Source organism: Spermophilus citellus (assembly GCF_964194105.1).
Source record: "Spermophilus citellus genome assembly, chromosome: 19".
In the NCBI taxonomy this organism is placed as follows: Eukaryota; Metazoa; Chordata; class Mammalia; order Rodentia; family Sciuridae; genus Spermophilus; species Spermophilus citellus.
Window position 1 is genome coordinate 1,032,321 of NC_138201.1, and position 21,851 is coordinate 1,054,171.

The 21,851-nt window shown below is 55.4% G+C and overlaps 1 protein-coding gene across 1 annotated transcript in view; it reads right to left on the reverse strand.

The window, feature by feature from the left end:
• SUCLG2 (succinate-CoA ligase GDP-forming subunit beta) overlaps positions 1-21,668 on the reverse strand; it is a 182,167-nt gene extending 160,499 nt beyond the window's left edge. The window contains exon 1 of the mRNA XM_081276034.1: positions 21,522-21,668. Within this exon, the coding sequence (XP_081132160.1) occupies positions 21,522-21,605 (84 nt within the window). The 5' untranslated portion in view covers positions 21,606-21,668. The remainder of the gene's footprint in view (positions 1-21,521) is intronic.
• Between the last annotated feature and the right edge of the window lie 183 nt (positions 21,669-21,851).

A 21,851-nucleotide genomic window follows, 5' to 3' on the forward strand; every position in this document is an offset into this window, starting at 1 on the left:
GGTGTCTGAAGTTCCTTGGCCCTGAGCCCTTCTTCTTCAGAGATGACTTACCCAGGGTAGACACGGTTCAGAGGGGGACATCCCTGCCTCTGGCGCAAATACCTTCCCCCTACCATACTGTGACTGGCTAGGGAAAGCCGTTGAGTGGGGTAATGAAGAGCGTGGGTTTCACAACCAGTTGAGTGCCATAAAGACACCCAGGGGGTTACCACTAACCAGGTGACAAGGGTGAGCCCAGGGAAACTGCCAGGGGGCCGGTAACTTCCTGTATTGTTCCTGGGGAGTGGTGATCACTACGGCTGCTAAAACACGCATGCACACACACGCGCGCGCACACACACACAGAGTACGCATTTCATTCATAGTATTTTAGGCTACGATTCACCATTCTAAAACGGTTTACGTGAATGTGCAACCTTTGAGTCCCATAGCCATGAGTTCACATCTGGACTCTACCTCGTACAATCGGGTGAGTTTAGAGAACCACTTCACCTCTCTGGCTGGGGCTTCTTCTGTACAATGGTGATGATAGGTAATGAGGGTGCATGGTGCACAGACTGCTGTTAAGCGTGGAGGAGGAAACGCACTTCCAGAGCCCGACCCCTCACAGCCCCGTTGCCCTGCAGAGGCTCAGGAACTGCCCCTCGCCTCATGTCTGAACCGAAGCACATCAAGCGTTTGCTGCCTGTAGCTACTCTTGACGCCTCCCCTGAGCTGACGGGATGAGGCTGCTCTGCCCACGGCCGAATGCAGACGCAATCCTCTCGCCTGGGCCAGATCACGGCACATCGAGGCCTCACAGCTCAGAGGAGGCAGATTTGGTCAACCAACAAAGCCGGCAAGGGGGCCCGTGAACACAAGGTGGGACCACTGTGCACTGAGTGTGACTCATCAGGAAAGCAGCACTCCCGGAAGCCTCTGGAGAAGAGACGGATGCGTGGACGGCGGGGTGGCACAGGACAATCACGCGGCCACTGAGTCTGACGGAGGCTCCGGCCCAGCCCTGCTACTGGCGGCAGCACACATCACAGACCCTGATGGGACCCCCAGGGTGTCCCCTGGACCCTCCGCAGCTCAGCTTTCCTCCTCTGTGATGACCGGTTCCTATGACCTCGTCCTGGCCAGCAACAGGGGAGGAAGCCCCAGTGAGGGTCCAGGGAACATAGCCTCCCCTGGACGTTGACACAGAATCATGCAGAGCCACCTTGCCTGGTGCCCACCCAGGTTTCGAGAACAAGTCCCTATTTCTTCAAAACACTCTTGGAACAAGTTCTCCAAAACGTACTCAAGTTTCTCTTTTCTTGGAGACTTCACACAGGCCCAAACGTTTGGAGCTGTGTTATGTTTTGTCCTGCCCCAAATGCCTGCTAAAATGGGCCCCAGAAGTCACTGGCTCCACAGTTCCCAGACACTAAGGTGGAAGGTTTATGAGCGAGTGGTCAGAGACACAGGTGCCTGGGCTTCATCCCTGTGATACCTGAGGGAGCCCAGGGGTCTGCACTGTGGCAAGCATCCCAGGTCACCCTGATGCAGGTGCCCCAGGTCTCACTGAGCCCTTGCCTCTGTCACCTGCAATCAGCCCAACTCTGCTCTCCGTGGCTGCCTGGCCCACACAGCCCAAGTGGGCTTTGAAAACTCAATCCAGTTGCATGGCCTTTCTGCTCCAAACCCTCCACTGGCAAAGCTCCATCAAAGTGCTTAACTGAACAATGTGGCCTGAAATCAACTTCAGCTTCTCTCCCCAACCCCGATTATTTGTACACAGCAAGTCCCTGAGATGCACCCATCAGGTCACAGGAATCCGGCTTAATGATGCAAACCCAGCTGGACTTGCAGGGCACTGATGTGAACCTGCAAAGGTCAATCCTCAGATGCCTCATGCCGTGGGCAGCTGGAAGCTGGGGAAAGGGACACCACACACCAGCCGTCTCCTGGGACATCTGAGGGAAGTGTGTTCCTCTGACGGGCTGCCAGCTGGGACTCTGTCATCTCATGGATCACATGCAGGGATTCCATCCATCTCTTCTGTACCTTGATGGTTTCCCTGAATGAAGCTTGCATTAAAGTTCCAGTTACATAAACACTGAATATCAACTGAGCACTTGGTGAGCGGAACATCAAGTGCACTGTGTGTAACACTAGAAAAAGGAACAAAGTCACAGGTGTGCTACGGTGATGAGTGGAAGGGCACTGTCTGGCCATGCCACGCCACGCTGACTAACTCCTCAGAGAACGGTGTCCACTTACCAGGACTAATGTTATTTAGCACAGGCTGATAATAGTTTTGGAGTTCAGCCATGCATTCAAAAACATCCTACTGAAATTAGCAATAACTGTTTTTCTGACTTACGAGAATTTAGAACTTGCCCTAGGAAATTTCCCAAAATAAATTTCTTTCTCAAGTAGAAAGATAATGATGTTTGCTCTCTGGGAAGATAAAAAAAAAAGTACCATCTTTGTAGAATTAGAGCAATACAATTCCAACAATGAAAGGTCACTTCATATCTAATGGGCTGGAAAATTTTAATTACCATATTTGATAGCAGTCAGGGTAGTAGGAGACACACCATCTCATAGACTGCACGTCAATGTCCTCATCTCTAAGAAGAGGTTAGTGTTTCATGAGGAATAAATGAGTCGATCCACACAAACCGCTCGGAATGGGATGTGGCATGTAACAAACAGAGAGCAAAGAGGAGCCACTGCTGTTGTTTCCAGTCACCACGGACAGGAGAATAAATTTGTGCAGATTTTCTGGAGGGCAATCTCAAGGACTTATTTGATTAGCCAACATAAATTAATGTCCAAAAATATCCGCTGCAGCATTAAATCGGTGGACACTGGAAAGTGCACAGATGCCGCTAATACAACAGAGATGAAATAGAACACCCCAGCCACGCAGAACCACCTCCGTTCCTCAGAGGCACCAGAAACAACATCCACACCACCGTGTGACGTGCTGGCGCAGCCTCAGTGGGAGAGGAGTAAACAGAGCTTCTGATGAGGGTGATCCTGATTCCGGTTAAAGGAAGCGGCAAACGTGCGTGATGGGGACGTGTGCAAAACCAAAGCTCCTCTCAGCTCACACGGCGCTCCACGGCACGGTGACCACGGGTGACCTCTGCAGACTCCCAAGGTTCTCCAGGATTTTCCAAGCTTTCTGCCATGAGTGCAAACTCAATTTTCTACATCAGAAATAATATTCCCAGTGTTGATCGCCTGTTCTAGGTCAGACATGGATAACTTCTGACATCCATGGATTTTTTCCCCCGACTGTGTTTTTAATACCAGTCAGTGGATGTCAGCAACTTGGCATCCTTGATGTATTAATCTTCCAAAACAGGTTTTTAAAAACTCTCCTCAAATTCCTCCGAGAAACGAGAATTGCCTGTCAACCCAGAGGACATCCTATTTGACATGGTTAATGGAAACTTGGACAAGCAGCGGAAGAAGCCAGAATCGCAGGGCAGAGTCGGGGAACTCGGACACTTTTAAAATCAAAAGGGTTCCCCTGAAACCACGAGGCTTCACACGCGAGGAAACGAAACACCCGCAGTGGGTGACCTTTGCCTCGACCGTCTCTCGTCCGCTTTTTTACGTTATTGGGCCATTCATTCCTTCATTTCATACCATGGAATAAATAAAGACCTCAGTAGCCCCCAGGTGAGTTCTGGAAACTGGATTCAGAGGTCAGTCAGAATCAGAACAAGAATCAGTGAGTGCATCCACACAAACTGTCGGCCCGGGGTGCAGCTCAGTGGGGGAGACCTGCCTGGGTGTAGCCCCAGCACTAAGAGGAAGGAATGACCATCATGACAGTCGGGATCAACTACAGCCCTGTTTATCTGCCATCCTGTCATTCAACACAACAAACTCTACTGCGCTGAAAGGCCTGACAACGTACGCCACAGAGAACGGAAGGACAAGCTCCCAGTCCCCAAAATGAAGTACAGGTATTAACCCTTCTCTGTCGCTTTTTCCCTGGAGCTAGGAATGGAACCCAGGGCCTCGAGCAGGCTAGGCGAGCGCTCACCACGGAGGTGCACCCACCCCAGGCCATCAAGTCCTTCTGCACAATCTGCTCCAAATCATGCTGATCAAGGAGCCCCTCAGGAAAGAGGGCGCAGTGATTGGTTCTCACATGGTGGGGAGCACATGGCAGGAAGCATGTGCTTCTCAATTCAACTTCTATCAGCTACTCGTGGACGTTTTTTCACTAAATGGGAAATAAAATCATCCTCTCGACTCTGCAAGTTCTGATGATGCTGTCCAGATGCCCAGACTTACTCCTGGGTGATTTAAAGTTGGTAAGTGCTCATCAGAAGCAGTAGACTGCGTCCCTTCAACAAGTGTCAGCCACCAGGGGTCACAGCCACCTCCAAGACAGCCACGGTGAGCTGCCGGACACCCAGAAGCAAAGGCCACTGGCCAGTGCCAGGAGGGGAACCTTGGACACAGGAGTCGCCTTACCAAGAGCGCCACCTGGCCGGACCTCAAGGGGCACCTGCCGCCGAGGAACCTCAGTGCCACACGCAGACCAGCCCAGAGTCTGCAGGGATGTCAGCACTGACAGCCTTGGTGGGTGGGGTGGGTCTGCATGGCTGCAACAGGGAAGAAAACAGCCTGGGGCAGGCTGGAGGAGGACTGGGGAGACCCCAGACTCTTCCTAAAACTGCCCTCCTGACCTGGGGCTCGGTGGAGCAAGGCCTGGGGGAGCGGCCCTTGGGCTCGATCCCCTGCTCCACGGTCCTGAGACTATCACAGAAAGGATTCTTCCTTCCAAAATGGTAAGTTCTGTGTAGTATTTACCCTAGGATACTCAACTTGCCATCTTAAGAAAGCAAATAATCCAAATTCACAAAGTGCCCCCATGTAAAATGGTGCATGCAAATCTGTACGCTCAAATGATTAAGCAAAAAGACAAAAGGGGTCACTATCATCACTAATAAAACAGCAAGCACCACTAACACGGTCCCCATGCTCGGGGCGGGGGCGGGGGCCTCCAGCTGGGTACCTCACCGCACCCTGGCTGTGCAGGAAAACAGAGCCCCGAGGGTCTGACGAAGCGGCCTTCCCAGGGAACAGCCGCAGAGCCAGGCCAGCCCAGCACTCAGGGGTCCCCCTCGACAGCCTGTTTCTAAGCCAACCAACCATCAAGTAGCAGCGTGTGCGTCTCAGCGACTGAAAACCCATCTTTAGAACACCAATTTGATTCTGGGTAATAGCCGCACTTCAGTAGAAAAAATAAAGTAGGAACCCGTGTTTCTACTCCCCGTGACCATGGAGAGTCCCCGCTGCCCGTGAAACCCGCTCAGACATCGGTGTTAGGACTGAACGGCTTCCCAAGTTCACTACGGCCCTGAGACTCTAAACCCCGTGGAGCAGCATTTCAGAGTCCACGTGGGATCCTAGGGTCAGAGAGAACTTGGGCGTCTATCAGCTTTCCTCCTAGGAGACCCACAGACATGAAGCCACAGGAAGCAGGTCCATTACCATCACCTCTCTGAACCATTCCAACTGGGTCGATTTGATCAGCAGTCATAACTGCCGCCCGGATCATCGCCGACGGGGACGTTCTCCAGGTTCCTGTGGCCTATGGCACGTCCAAACGGCAGGAACAAAGCTGCTAAAGAGAAACTATAAAAACTGACTTTGCCAAAATACCAAGTGTGAGAGGCCTATCTCCTCGTGACGCGGATGGACAGAGCACTCAGCCTGGCTTCAACAGTCTGCGGGACGGGAAGCCCAAGGCTGTGGTCCTGCAGCGGTCTCCGACGATCTCAAAGCCAAGCAATGCCCAGAGCCACACCACTGAGTGCACATCAGAACCCCATGTACCTGGAGACCCGGCTGGCGGTCCTAGTAACACCAGAGAGGGTCAGGTGCTCACCCCCAGCGGCAGAGCAGGTCTCCAGACTCAACTCTCCAAAATGTGCAGCTCTATCAAGTGAAAGACAGTGGCAAAGCTGCTGGTAGTTCTCAATTCTACAGTTCCAGCAGGAGAAGTAAAAGCTCTCCAAGTAAATCCATTCAGTGGCGGAAGTCAGCATCTTAGATAACTGACACTCAGCAACTGGACACCCACAGCAAAAAAAAAAACAACAAACAAACCTGATTCCAACCGATTCCTCACACCTGTAAATACCAACTCAAAACAGACCGGATTCCCACGTAGGCCCCCCAAAACCACCTGAGACCACCACCTGAGAAAAAAAGTCATCTGGGGCTGGGTTTGTGGCTCAGTGGTAGAGCACTTGTCTAGCATGTGTGAGGCACTGGGTTCGAGTCTCAGCAATGCATGTAAATAAATAAATAAAGGTTCCTCAAAAACTAATGAAAATATTTTTTTTAAATGTCATCTGGCACTGCAGCTTGGTGGAGAGTCCTCAGACAGGACACTAAAATCCTGACCCATCCAAAAACCGGACAAACTGGACTTCATCCAAAGGTACAACGCGCTGCGACAGCCTCTGCCCAGAGGATGAAAACCCCAGCCAGGCACGGGCAGAAGATGCCTGCAAACCACAGCGGGCAAGGTCTCGCGTCAACGTCACACAGAACTCCTGAAATTCAACATTAAAAAGTCCACCTAGACCACAGTCAAAAGACACAGGGGACGTGGACGACCAGGGGCAGACGGCAAACAGCACCTGGGTACATACGAACGTCCCTCGCCATTAGGGAAACAAGTGAGGATGTCTGTGACGCTGGCCGGAGGAGCAGGAGCCGACTCTCCTACCACCCTGCTGGAGGGAAAACAGAGAGCCACTCTGGAAAGAGAACATACACTGAAGATCCAGCCTCGCAGCGGGACTCCTGCACATGAGTCCTGGAGAAAGGGAAAGCCATGTCCGCGGGAAGACTTCTGCTTATAGGAGTCTTATTTGTAAGGCTAAACACCAGAAACAACCAGAATGCACTTCAGCAAGTGCGTGATCCCACAAACCGTCATCATCCACACCGGGGAACAACTGGAGCTGGGCTCAGGGGCACATGCCTGCAACCCAGTGATTGGGGAGGCTCAGGCAGGAGGACTGCAAGTTCAAGGCCAGCCTCCGCAACTTGGTGAGACCCTGTCTCCAAGCAGAAAATAAAATGGGCTGGAGATGTGGCTCAGTGGCAGAGCACCCCCTGGGCTCAGTCCCCAGGGAAGGAAGGAATCAGGTTAGGCCATACACCATGGACACATCGCAGCTGCCCATCTGTCCCAGCTCCCTGCCAACTCCCTCCCGATGCTCTGCTGCCTGTGTGTGGACAGGACAGGCCCAGGGCCCCATCACAAAGCCTCTGCTCCTGCCGCTCATTCGAGGGGAACTCTCCCTGCACATGGCTCCGCAGCTCGCGCCCTCGTCCCCTTGGGGTCTTGACTGTCACCGTACCTGTGATGACTTCCTTGCCCCAACGAGGGGTGCACCCACTTACACACACTTGTTTCCCTCCTCCCTTAACTATTTTAAGAACACACGGAGCTGGGGTCAGCGGACCAACTACCCAGGAGGCCGCGGAGGAGGACGGCTGAGACCAGGAGTTCAAGGCCACATCTCAAAAATCCAAATCAAGAGAAAGCACACATCATCGGAAAAGCACACACAGACTCTACCTGGGAAGGAGAGATGGTAAGCAGAGAATCCGTCCTGCTCCGGGGCACCCCTGGGGTCCACAGGAGCAGCAGACAACCAGGAGCAGTGGCAGGCCTGACACCAGCAGCACCTGCTAAGTGGACGGACTGGGGACAGATCGTTATAGAGGGCACACATCAGGCTGCGCCCAGGGCTGTGGAGACGTCAAGCCACCCGCACGCCAACGTCCACAGGCTCTGCCACAGGACGATTCTCTATCTAACTGGCCCAAGCCTCCTCTAGTGTTTTGCCAACACAACGCCTCAGCCCATTTGTGCTGCTATAACAGAACAGCTCGGCCGGGCCAGAAGGACCACACTGCTCACAGCTCTGGGGCTGGGCCACCCAAGACCAGAGCACCTGTCCCCACACGCGGAGAGGGCCTCCACGCCGCGGCCTCACGGGAGAGCTGGCAAGCCGCCCTGCACGGGGACCTTAACAGGCTGAAGAGGGTGCAGGGCGGGAGCCTCCTGCCCAGTCACCTTGTCATGGTCCCCATCTCCCTGCTGTCACACGTCAGCATCAATGACGTAAAACTGCCCTTTTAATCCAATCCTATTACTAATTCCCTCGTGATGTGGGCTTTGACATCAGATTCCTTTTACCCAGTGCTAGCGATGGAAGCCAGGCTTCCCACATGCCACACACACATCCTCCCACTGAGCTACACTCCCGGCACACCCCCCACCCTTTTTTTTTTTAAACTTTGAAACAGGGTCTCACTAAGTTGCTGAGGCTGACCTTGAACTTGCAGTCCTCCTGCCTCAGCCTCCCAAGTCACTGGGATGACAGGCGTGCTCCGTCATGCCCATGATTTATTTTTAAAAGAAACTTCCGGTGGCTACTGACACCATTTGTGTCAGCTGGGGTGACACTGGCAAAGGTGATAAGAGAGAGATTCGATTCCGACTAGTGAGGGAAGAAAGTCCTGAGCCAAACATTCACACAGAACCAGAACTGAGGAATTCTCCTGGACAAAACTCGGAGGCTTCAAAGATAAAGAGACCGGTAACAAACCACGCCTGTCGCCCAGCTACTCGGGAGGCTGAGGCAGGAGGATCACAAGTTCCAGGTCAGCCTGGGCAACCTGGCAAGGAGTCCGTCTCCAAATAACAAGGGCTGGGGCATGGCTCCGTGGTACAGCACCATGGCCAGAATATAAGGCAGTAATAAGAAGCACTGCGTGATTTGCCAGGATCCAACACCACTCCTCCTCGCCAGGACGGGCCGTGCACTGCCACTGGGGTACTCCACTCCGAAAGCCCTGTTCTAGTGGCTGCTCTGCAAAGTGAGGTGTGTGTCTAACTCAGGGCACAACCCTGACTCCCAACAAAAGGATACACTTGTCAAGTGAGCTGAATAAGGAAACTTGAGTCTCAGAGAAGTCAAGCGTCTGACCTGGAGCCACACAGCCAACCAGTGGACCAGAACAAATACAATTCAGCGCTAAACCACAGCAGCTTCCTGACCTCCCCCACAGAGACTCCATGAGCGGCTGCTCCCATCCTCCCTGTAGCACCCCAGACCCCGGCTGGCTCACCCTCACCCACTATTTCTTACCAGCACAACCAAGCTTTATCTATTTTTTTTTTTGATCACTTCTCTTTCAACTGCTACTAACTGCTCCTTTTTTTTTCTTTCATTATAACCCTGAGAATCGATTTCACTTTTATGTTCATTATTGTTCCTTTATAATCAGCTTTTGATTGCGAACTGATTATTCTTAAATCTCAACTTTATATTACTGAAGAAAAACAGTGCTGGGTGTAATGCTGATTACAGAATCAGCCAGACTAAGTTATGCAACTGTTTTTCCAAAGGCCTGCAGCACAGGTATTAAAATGTAGGGGGCTGTTGTTCAACCCTGGGTGAGCCGTCTGAATAAAGAGAATGGGCTTTTAGGTGAGTTTCCAAAAAGACAATGGAGTTTGCTGTGTTCTTATTTAAAAGAAAACTGAAAAACACCAGAATTGACAGGTCTGGCTGAATAGGCCTGCCCTCACCCCCTCTCTTCCTACTGGGTAAAATCCTCTGGACCACCCACCTGGGCCGCAGCGGGAGGCTGCAGCCTGGTCTTCTCAACAGCAACTCCTCTGCCTCAGTGCTGGTCCCACTCTCAGATTGGTCAGAGCTTCCGGATCTCACACTGGTGCATTCAGGAGCCAGCACAGGAGCACAGGGCAGGACAGGAGAGGGTCCTGGCTCAGGGGCTGCCTGTGACCAGCTGGTAGGCACTGCTGGAACCAGCTCGAGGCTCCAGAGGCGTCCCAGGACAGAAACAAAGGTTGGGCTGGACATGCAGCTGCAGACGCGCCTGACCCACCCACCCTCAGAGCAGAGTGCTGCTGTGCTCATCATCATACAGGGTGACACCTGTCGCTCTCAGACTGCCATCATCAATACCACCCGGCGGGTCAGATTCGCGTTGCCATGACCAAAACACCCAAAAGCAACTTAGAGCAGGAAAAGGTGAACTGGGGCTCGTGGTTTCCGAGGCTCAGTCCACACGTGGCCAATTCCATTGCTCTGGGACAAGGTGGCACATACCACGGCAGAAGGGCACGGTGGGGAGCACTGCTCCACGCAGGGCAGCCAGGAAGCAGGGGTGGTAGGGTCCAGAGATGGCACGCCCTTCCAGGACACACCCCCGTGACGCACCTCCTCCAGCCGCGCCCACCTACCTGCCGTCCCCACCCATCCTTCAGCTCTCCTGTCCTGTGGAGGGATGCCGCACACCCAAGCCATGGCAGCCACAGTCCGTGTGGCTTAAGGAACAGAATCAGGCCGTCCTGCAGCTCTGGAGGCTCACACTAGAGATGAGTGGTCGGCAGGTGGGTCTGTCCAGGGCGGGGACAGGGAGCCTGTCCCGTGCTCCCGGCTCCTGTGGGCTGCCGCCAGTTTGGCTTGCAGAACCCCTGGCCTCATCCCCACCGCTTTCTCCCCGTGGGTGACAAGCTCTGTACAAGGACAGCAGTCCTGCTGGACTAGGACCCCGAGTGACCTCTGTGAAGACTCGACACAGGGTCTCATTCTAAGGTACTGGAGGCTAGGACTTCAGGAAGTCCCACCCGTGAGGGTCCAGTTCAATGACCACTGTGAGTGGCATCCCGGGCCTTGTGCAGGAACAGCAGTGACAACAGGCTCAGAGTCTCTGAGCCAGGGTCTGCCACCTCTGAAAAGGCTTGGCCATGGCAGCACTGATGCCTACCACCCAGGTCAGCGCCAGGACTCCACAGGACCACGTCTTCAAAGGCCAGCTGCAGACCAGATCCCTAGAATGTGCTGGATAAGGTCAGAAGCCTGTCTTTCCGAGTTTTCCAGGCGTTACTAATAGCCATGGTCTGGGTGAGGCCAAGAGAAGCAGACAACTGTACCCCTGAGCACCAGGAGCCCCGGCCACAGCAGACGGCTCACTGGAGCCCCCAGTTTTCCCACAGGCCCCCGGGCAGACTGCAGCTCCCCAGGGCAGCAGCCATCTCCTTCCTGGGCTACCTTCCACCTCCTGAGCCCCCGGCACGCATGCCACACTGACAGACGCCCACCAGAAGGGTAAATGGTGCCAATGTTTTACAGAATATTACCAGGAAAGCCCTTCCCAACAGGCACCTAAGTAGACGTGGGAAATTGGAAACCAAGCCCAAACTCTACCTGAGACACCAGTCTTCACATGTGCCCACTGAGCTGGAAGACACTGCCGTCAGGTGCAACAGCCCAGCGCAGGAAGTGACCCACGGCCCCCTGACCCATGAATGCACAACACGAAACCATTCACACGGGATGAAACCCCACACAGCCTCACGAGGAAAGCTGTGACGGTGCTATCACACGGGAACCCCCCCCCCGCCCCGTGTCACGCTGAATCACACGAGCCAGTCACTGGGCGGTGTGGTCGGCGTCCTCTCAGGTGAGGTCCCTAGACCAGTCAAAGTCATGGCAGGTGACGAAACACCCTGCGCTGCGTGGAGCCTCAGGGGCCGTGAGAGCTCTGCTGAGGGAGCTGGCTCACAGCCTTGGTGGCCGGGCGTCTTTCCAGGTCAGCTTCACGCCAGGCCCTGCCAGGAGGGTGTCAAAGGCAGGACCCCATCGAGCATGAATAGTGACCTCACAGTGGGGAGACCAAGCCAGGGGCCCCAGAAGGTCAGCTGGAGGCCTGTGACCTGGGAACCGTGACTAAACCTCTTGTGCCCCGTCTCCCGTTTGCCGGGGCGTCTGTTTAAAGGGTGCAGGGTCTTCGTGGGGCAGCTGAATGAGCTCCGTGTGGATGTTGCTGGCAGCCCCACAGGAAGGCACGCTGTGCTGCACCTGGTGAGCTCGACTTTACCCCAGGACGCTGACAAGGCACCAAAACTCTCAACAACAGACAAGGCGCGGCCACAGCTCAGTACCTCTGGTTTCAGAGGTACATGGAGCATCTGCAGGAACAATTGGTCATCAAAAAAGCACTTCCTTCGCCTCCTTCCTCAGTGCCCCAAACTGGACCCAAGACACTGCTCCCTGTGCACAGCTGACCGCTCCTAAAGGAGGACTGTGTTACTTATTTAAGACTTCAGAGCCCCAGGAAAGGGACACTTCTGTGACCTGGGGGAAAGACTGGGGCTGGGGTGCAGCCCAGCAGTGGACGCTTGCCCAGGGTGCCAAGGGACTGGGCTCCCTCCCAGCTCTACAAGAAAAACAAAAGGACTCCAAGGAACACTGGGGAAACTGTCCCGAAGCACAGCACGGAGGCTCCAGGAGAGGGCCACCTGCTCAGGATGCCAGAACGGCACTGACAGACGGCCATCGTTAAGATCAATGAAAGCCCCTCACTCAGCATCCCTGCTTGGGGCCTTTAATGGAAAAGGAAATTGAGTCTATCTCTCTCATCTTTATATAAACTTTAACTCTGTAAATTTTCCCCATATTAAAATAATATTTTATATAAAATACAGTCGTAAAATTTATTTTATGCCACTCATAAAAGCCTCACCATAAATTGACATTGAAGAAAAAGACGGGATCCAGTACACGCACACCCCGCTCCACCAGGGGCCTGGGAGCTGCTGCTGGATCCTGCGGGCAAGGGAGGCCCGTCTTCCACGGGGGGCTGCAGGGCTGCGGCCCTCAGCAGCCAACACATAGCAGCCTTCTGAAATGCCTGCAGCTAACAGCCTTCCCTTCTGCTCTCAAATGCACCTCAGTCATAAACATAAATAAAGGATCTCCCTCTGGACGCTCGGGCTGGACGGGTCCTGGACCTTAACCTGGGCAACGTGGGGGAGCGGAGCCAACCTGGGGAGCAGCTGCTTCTGCAAGAGAACTAAGGGCAAGCTGCCCAGGGGGAGCCCTGCAGAAAGTAGCTTCAAACAGACTCAGACAGATCCTCCCTGGGAAGCGCACAGTGCAGGACACCAGGAGGCCCAGAGCATGCCTCCTGGCCCCGGGGGAGCCCCTGTGCACACCAGCGTGGCAGGGCTCACCGGCCCCAGTGACACCTGCTTGACCACTTAGTAATGCGCTATCCAGAGCCACCTGGCCCTGCGATGACAGAACAGGCTGAGGCAAGCCCGTGGCCACTGCCTGGACACCCATGGCGAGGTCACTCAGCTCAGACCAGAGTGAACAGACGAGCAGCTTCAGGTCCCTAGGAGGCCAAGAGGGAAGAAAGCGACCCGAACATGCACACAGGGCGAAGCCAGAGCAGGCAGCAGCCATTCCTGAGGACAGAAGACGCACACGCCTCCTGTGCAGCGTCCAGGCCCGCACTGCCCCCAGGCCCAGGCTGCCCCCAGGCCCCTGCTGCCCCCAGGCCCTTGCTGCCCCCAGGCCCCCGCTGCACCCAGGCCCCTGCTGCACCCAGGCCCACGCTGCACCCAGGCCCACGCTGCCCCCAGGCCCGCGCTGCACCCAGGCCCACGCTGCACCCAGGCCCACGCTGCCCCCAGGCCCACGCTGCACCCAGGCCCACGCTGCCCCCAGGCCCGCGCTGCACCCAGGTCTGCTCCTCTCCATAGCCCTGCCCCCAGGTCTCCTCCTCTCCATGGCCCTCCACTACCAGCACAGCAGAGGGTACAGGGGGATGCAGTAGGCAAAGCCAGCAACCTCTGAGCTGGCCAGTGACCGGAGACTGAGTCCATGAGGATGAGCTGGAGATTCTCTTGCTGTCTGAATTATGAAATTCTGGCTGGATGCAGCAGCACACACCTGAAATCTTAGCAGTTCGTGAGGCTAAGACAGAAGTATCACAAGTTTGAGGCCAGCTTCTGAGACTTAGTGAGACCCTGTCTCAAAATTTATAAAAAGCAAACATGGCTGTGGGTGCATGGAGCATTTGTGCAGCACGTACAATGCCCTGATCCAACCTGCAGCCCAGCCTAAGTAAGTAATAACCATAAAACTCTGGGAGACAGAAGCTGGGTGGGAGGGGAGGGGTGGGAGTGGACAGCCACAGGTAAGTGCAGATTATGAAGAAGGGTTGCTGCTAGCAACTGACCAGGTGGGCAGTGGACGGGGCAATTGACCAGGTGGGCAGCAGATGGGGCAACTGACCGGGCGGAGAGCACACAGGCATGGAGGAGCCACCCACCGCCCTGAGGTCTGTATGTCCCCTTCCCTGTCCTCCCCTGCCCTGCCCTCCCCTCCCTCCCCCTCCCTGTGGAGCCAAGTCCAAGAAGGCCTCCCTCCACCAATGAGGGCTGTGGGCCCAGCTCAGAGAGGGGCAAGGAAGTGCTGCCCACGGCGGCAGCAGGCCCAGGACGGCCCTGAGGCTGGGCAGACAGAGACCTCCACTCCTCACAAGCCTGGCTCACCTGGGGTCTTTCCCTTCTTTCACAGGCCTGCTCTCTTCCCAGGTCCCTAGCCATGTCCACAGCACACCTGGGCATGGGGACAGGGCACAGCTCCCTGCCCAGGACAGGCCAGCAATGGGCCCTGGCAGGGAGATCACGGGTCCTGTCCAGCCGCGTGTTTATTGACGTCCACCGTGGCCTCCCATCCCCACTACCAGCACTGACTCCACCTCAGTCAGGGGCTGTCCTGGCCCTGCCTGCTGTCCTGGACTAACCACTGATTAACGTCACCCTCAAAAGTGTCCCAAGTTGGGTGACACACAGGTGGCCCTCACCTCCATCGTCCCCCACCGTATGTGCTTTATGTAGGGGTGCTGTCAATCGACCCATGACACACGTAAGGATACACTCAGCATTCCGAGATGTAGAAATGTGAGAAAGAAAAACAGACAAGATACACCGATGTTCCAAGATCACAAGGCTGTTCAGAGTGTTGGCGGCAAGACCTAGAGCAGGCCGCCTGGTCCCAGTCCTGGCTGATGCCTACTCTCCTGGTGCAGTGACTCAGCTCCAAGTCCACGCAAAATCCTCAGGTGGGCTCCGTTCTCGTGGGCCTCCAACGCTGTGCACACCACATCCAGAAAACAAAACCCTGCCCCCTGGTTCACCTCTAAAGCCTTGCATGGCTTCCCATTGCCCCGAGAGCAAGCTCAGCTCCGCCACGTGGGTCCCCAGGACTCTGCTCCCCCTCCAGCCTCATCTCCTCACTACCTGCGGCTCAGACTCCACAAGGCAGCCCTGCTGAGCCTACTCAAAGCCTCTGCCAGCCCAGAGGCTGAAACGTACCAAACAGGTAGAGAAATGGGTGGGGTGGAAAAGCAAGGCCAGACCCCTGCCTCACCCACAGGACTCAACTTCCAGTTACCCCCGTGCGTGGCTGCATCTCCATGTGTTTCCTCTTCCCCCCAATCTGCAGTACCCGTGGTTTTAGAGGTGAGGGCTAGGAGTCCCCACCTACCTTCCTGGTGAGGGCCTAAGGGCTACTCTTACACAGTCATTTCTAGAAAGACAGAAAGCTGGTCACGGACTCAGCACTGGTCAAAGTCTGAAGTGGAATACCAGGAAACTCCATCCTGACGGCCATCCCCCAAAGTCCACGCTAGGAAGCTGGCGAAATGTCGGTGTCCCCCCAGCACCCTGGGCCCAAGGCCAGGCTGATTCAGGCAGACAGCAAAGGCCTTGGGACAGAGCCGATGCCAGCCACCCTCCAGATGGCCCATCTCAAACCTCTCACGCACGTGAAGCCAGACGCCACCCAGTCCACAAGCCAGCTGCAGACCTTCCCAGATAGACTGACACCAGGGTAGAGCGCCCCACATGACCTTCACCCCGTCTGCCCGCGGGAGCCTGGAGATAAGGGGACCCTGGGGGCCAGGTTCCTCCAAGAGCCTCCCCTTTCTCAGGTGTAAACTGGGGATACTCGCTCGTGCCCCACACGCTGTTACAGCCTGGACGTGAAATAAGATACACGGAAGCACCAACCAGTGCCCAACTCTGAGATGACAGCACATGATAAATTTCTATGGAGTCTGGGAAAGGAGAGTTATTCTAGCTCAATAAAGCCTTTTAAAAAAGGCAAATAAATTTAGCTTCAAATTCCCTGCAAGAGAAAGAACCACTGCAGGCCCATGGTCTCGTCACAATGCCGAACGTTTTACATATCATCTTTTTTAATCTGTGCAGCTATCTGCGAGAACAGACGGTTCTTTTCAGGCTGCAGAGCAAGAACACGGGGGATCCAGAATTTGAACTCAGGTGAATTCGAACCCAGAGCTCTGGCCCTCCACCCCTGTGCTGCTGTTTCCTAGACCCCAAGGCCAGAAAGAGACGGAGCCAGACAAGAGCCCAGCAGGACAACTGTGCAGGGCTGACCACCATGCCCAAGCTGGCAGAGGCCAAATGACCCATGGCAAGGAGACTGGGAAGGCAGGCGGGCAGGTTAAGTGAACAACTAGGCCCCCACTGGGCCTTCTGGTGACAGCGTCATGACGTAAGAGCATAATGTTCATCAGCGTGGGGCAAGCAGCACCCGGCACTGTGACCAGGCGAGTTACCAGGCGCCATCTCCATGCCTCGGAGCCTTTACAGGAGACGGGACGGTGCTTTCTCTCTGCAGCAATATCAGGGTTAAAGAAACCGGTGTGACAGTCCCTTTGCCATCCAAGGCATGCTAAACACTCCATAACTGGTCCTGTGGTCCTGTTTCCATGAAAGCCTGTCCTGCACACCTCACGAGCCCCTTCCTCCTCCCACTGCCTGGAGCACCCACATGGGCCCTCCACGTCCCTGGGCCACTGCCCGCTCTGCTCCGGGCACCCACTCAGGCACAGACCACGGGCAAGCCCAGGAAGCAGCAGCCAGGAGAAAAGCTTGTCCCTGGTCCAGCTTACATCCCCGCCAGGGGAGAAAGCAGAGACACAGTCAACCAAAGACAGCTGTCAAGTACCGTGAAGGATAAAGCAGAACAATCCCTGGGGCGAAGACCCAGGGCCACTACGAGGGGAGGACCTGTGTGAAGGAGCAGTGACACTGAGGTCCAAGCCCTCCTGCCCTACAGCGACCCCGGGCCCACAGGTCGACTCTGCCAGCCAACCTGAGCTCCCGCAGGGCAGAGCCGCGACGTCCTCTGCACTCGGGCATCTTGGCTAAGTGCGTCCCTCCACCCAGGATTCTCCTGAGCACTGGGTTGTGGACAAGAACCAAAGTGCTGGGGTTTCTGCCTCTGGGGGGCTTCCTGGGCGTACCCACGCTTGACAGGTGAGCCGTGTTTGCTGGATTTCCAGTTAGGGGCCCTGTGACCTGCCCAGTCCTGAGCTCTCTGCAGCCCTATCCTCCCTCCTCGCTGCCTACAAGTCCACCTCCTCTCCTTACCCTTCCCCACCTCCTCTCCTCACCCTTCCCCACCTCCTCTCCCCACCCTTCCTCACGTTCTCCCTCTTCCTCACAGAAAAGTGTCTGCCGGATGCCTACAGCAGCTTCCCCTGGAAAGCTGCCTCCCCGGGTGCCCTTCCCGCGGAGCTCCGGGTGCACCCACAGACTGCGGGCAAAACGTTCCATCAGGTCACCCAAGGTGCCACCTTTGAATAACAACTCCAGATTGAGTAGAGAGGAGGGCGCCAGGACTCGGGGCCTAGGGTGACTGGTGGGATTTCTTTTCCTCCCCACAAGACGACATACCGAGGCACTTCCTGGGTTTTGTGCCTGTAGAACCCGGCCAAGGAGCGCGGGCAGCAGTTCTCACCCCGTGGGGCCCTGCGCCCAGCCCCTGCCCGTTGAGGAGACGCCTCACTTACAGCAAACAGAACTGACTCAGGACACTTCAGGGTCTTCCCCGACACACAGTTTAGCACCTCAATCCCTTGAGATGGAGTCTCTTTTCTAACTGCAGAAATCGCAGCTGTACTTCATTAAAAAGAAAAAAAGTCAGGTGTTGAGTCTCCAGGGAAATCAGAGCCTCCAGCCCCTGCACAGCCTCACTGGGCAAAGAGAAGCTGCACAACCTTCAGCCCTCCACTTCCAAAGCCATTCATCCACCTTCTCCTCCCACACTCAGGAGGAGAGAAAAGGAAGCTGAGCCATCCGTCCCGAAGGGCAGGGGTGTGAGTGCTTGACCATACACCCCCTCGGGCTCCAGATTCCAAAGCTGGGGCCTGGCAGACGGTGCTGCCCACGTCTAGGACCCCTGAGGACAGAATGCTCGGCCAGGAGGAGAGGGCACAGGATCCCTAACAGCCATTTAACACCAGGGGCCCCAGCCCGGGGTTCACCAAGGCTCGCCTGGCAGGCAGCACCCGCTGCATTACAGCAGCAAGTGCCCAGCACCTGTCCACGGGGCTGGCTCTCTGAACCCTGCAGCACAGCTCCTGCCTGCCAGGATCTGCATCTGTAGAACGATCTGGAACAGTGTTCAGACTGTCCTGAAGTACAGAGTCCACTGACCACCACTCCACTAGCACTTCCAAGGCCAGCCAGGTTCATATGTTAACAGGAAACGTGTCCAGTCCAGTAATTAAATGCCTGAGCTCCAACCGCCAGGACTGGGACTCAGACCCTGCAGGGCTTTATTTGTTTGGCTGTATAATTCTGTGCAAGCTACGCAAACACTCTAAAAAGTTCAGAAACTTCTCACCAGACCCTGAACATCTCCTGGTGGTAGGGGCACGTCTGCTTGTCAGACCACACCCTCACTTTCCTTAACTGACTCCCACCTCAGGGCCCTCGCGCCTCTTCTTTACCCTGCTGAGTCTCACGAGGCTGGCTACTCCAACACGCAGCTCAGACGTCACCTCCAGGGTCTCACGATGGGGAGCAGCGTGGAGTACGCGTGTGCATGCTGTGTGGTTCCGCCTTCGTGAAGTGTGTGCGTCAGGTTACCCTTGCTAGGGATGGCTAGTGATGGGAAGGACCCCTCGGGCCTGGGCTGCTGTTAAGTTACCTTCCTGCTCTGGACCTGGCTACCCAGGTGGGTCCCACTGGTACAAATTCATGAAGCTGTAATACATATGTCTATCAAGACTTGTTCTGTTTCGATTAAAAAAAAAAAAAAACCTAAACAAAAACCACCGAGTCTAGTGCTTTTCCCTGATCCTACCTGCCTGGGGCTAAGCGTCCACTCCCATCCCAGGACCCTGCTCGAGGTCATTCACAGCCTCTCTCTCTGGCAGAGCTCATCTTGGCTGTCGGATGCACGAGTTCAATCTTGCTCATCCCAGTCCCACAAAAGTAAAGTCTGCCATGGGAAAGGCCTCTGCCTGCCTCACTCACCAGCCCAAACCCCTGGGCTGGACAGTCCTGACAGAGGCACAGCTGGATGAAATGTCTATGAAGGCTATCATGTCAATCAAGTCCAAACACTGAAGCCAACAGTAGAAGAAATTTAAAAACTTCCGTGACATTAAGCGGCAAGACGTGTGTCAGATGTCACATTTAACCATGGGAAGGAGCAAATGTTATTCTATGGATATCTTTGTGAAATCAGCTCAAGTTGCTTCTAAGAGCAGAAAGTGGGTCTCTTATCTGCCTGCGCACAACAGCCCTGTACAAAGCAGGTCTGGGGCAAGAGCGGGCACAGACTTCTGAGATACTGGGTGAGGATTCTCAGGCTTTGGTGGAGAAATCGGGCCATGTCCAACTGTAATGTCTGCCATGGGCCAGAAGCTAGGGACGTACACTAATCAAATCAGACTTACAGGGCACAGATATGAGAAGCATCCAAGAAACTGAAAATGGAATCCCTTACAAGCCACAACCCATATCACAATGTTCCCAAAGAAAAAAACTGGGTCACTCGTGCAGGTGACTGGATGTTATATATAAGTACTACTGGTATCCGAGTAATCCCTGTGCTATTTTCATGGGGAAACTCCACTTAGAGGTGAGAGCCCAGGGTAACAGAAACCCGAGGGTAAGCCTTCACTCTGCACTCGGCTCTGCCACAAACTCTCCGTGACCCTGCGTGAGTCGCTGAGCTTCTTCAGGGCTTCATCTTCCTGCTCATGAACAGAGCTTATGGGAGCAGATGCTCAGTGATGCTCATTTCTGCTTCCGGGACACTGCACAGAACTCCCGCCTTTAAAAAGCGGCTCTCGTCTTCCAGGCCTGGAGCTCACAGTATCACAAAGCACCCCAAGTGTGTGAATCAAAGCAACCAGATGGAGCCAGAGACTGATCTCCTTACCCGGTCTTCCTGCCAAACCCCGGGCGTGGATGCCCAGCAGTCTCTCTAGTGTGGGGATCAGGCTTCTCTCCCTTGGACAGGCCAGGAGACCTCACCTCTGTGAGCCCAATACTCTGCATTATAAGTTTTCTCTGTACAAGTCCTTCCTTCCCTTGGGTTTTCACTGGCCCGGGGCCCATGTCTCCTGAGTTCAAGTCCATGCTCAGAGCACCCTAATTCTTGTTTTCTGTGACACCCAAATACCAAATAGACGTGGGTCACCTGGAGGTGTTCTCCTTCCTCTGTGTCAACTGTGACTAGTGATTTTAACTAGACTAAACCGCCCTCCTCTTACCACCCCAACACACTGTGAGGTGCCTCTCAGGGACTTTACAGGAGTAAGTATCAGCGCCTTTTAAATTCACAGAAACAGAGAAATGGGATGTCAGGAAATGGAAGGAGAGGAAAAAGGAAACCATAACTCAGGTGTCTTGATTAGGCAAAGCTTAGAGTAACTTGGAGAAGCATCAGCTATTTTTTTTTCCCAGTTTTCTTAACTTGGAGAAGCATCAGCTATTTTTTTTTCCAGTTTTCTTAAGAAATATAGGAAGCACATCCTGTTTGAAAATGTATGAGTGATCATTTGCCTCTTATCAGCAAAAAATGGGGCAATGGGCAAGGTCATTGATGGGCTGCGGCTGAGCCCCAGACTGTCCCTTCTTAAAAAAGAGAGAATCTGTGGGAACCAGGAGTCTGGGGCTAGTGGCCTCTCTGAGAGCGTGGCCCACAGGACTTCACCCCATAATCTCCCCCTGTGTGAAGCCTGCCACAGCCCCACAGCCCGCAGTACAGTCCACACCGGGGACAAGCTGGGACAGCTCTCCTTTGACGTGACTCTCCCCAGAGCATGGAGAAGGTGGACCGGCCAGCAGCTGTTCGCTGAAGGGAGGGAAAGGGCTTCCGGTGTTCACCAGCTGAGCGCCCTCCAGTCCACAAAAGTGGAACCGGCAGAAGGTCCAAGGTCAGGTGAGTTGCACCCCTGCGAGGCCCCAGGTTTCAGGCATGTTTACCACGTGGCCTGCCGGAGTTTCAAAACTAGCCCTGGCAGCAGTGGAAGTGAAACCTCGGGACTCGGGACACCGGGGAACTCTTCCTAAACTTTTCCTGAACTTGCGTCCAGCGCCCGGCGGAGGGAACAGGGGCGGACAGAAGGGGCAGACGGAGAAGGGGAAAGAAGGGCCCGGGGGAACCGGGAGATGGGGGCGCAGCGCGGGCAGGAGACACGGGCAAGGAGGGGACAGAGCGGGCCGGAGGGACAGGGGCGCAGGAGGACAGAAGGGGCAAGAGCGACAGGGGCGCAGGAAGGCGCGGGTCCGGCGGGCGAGGCCGCGCTAGCGCCTTCCCCTCACCGGCTGCGCTCACCTGGCACCTGGCGGCCAGCAGCCGGGGCCGCAGCGCGGGGTCTCGCAGAAGCCGGCCAGAGCGCGCGGCCACGGGGAGCGCCATCTTCACCAGGAACTGGGGAGCCGCGGGCAGGACTGGGAGGAGGAGGGGGCGGGGAGGAGGAGAGGGGCGGGGAGGAGGGCTGGGGAGGGGCGGGGAGAGGCGAGACCGAGAGCAGGACAGGGGCGGGGAGGAGAGCTGGGGAGGGGCGGGGAGGAGGGCTGGGGAGGGGCGGGGAGGAGGGCTGGGGAGGGGCGGGGAGGAGGGCTGGGGAGGGGCGGGGAGGAGGAGAGGGGCGGGGAGGAGGGC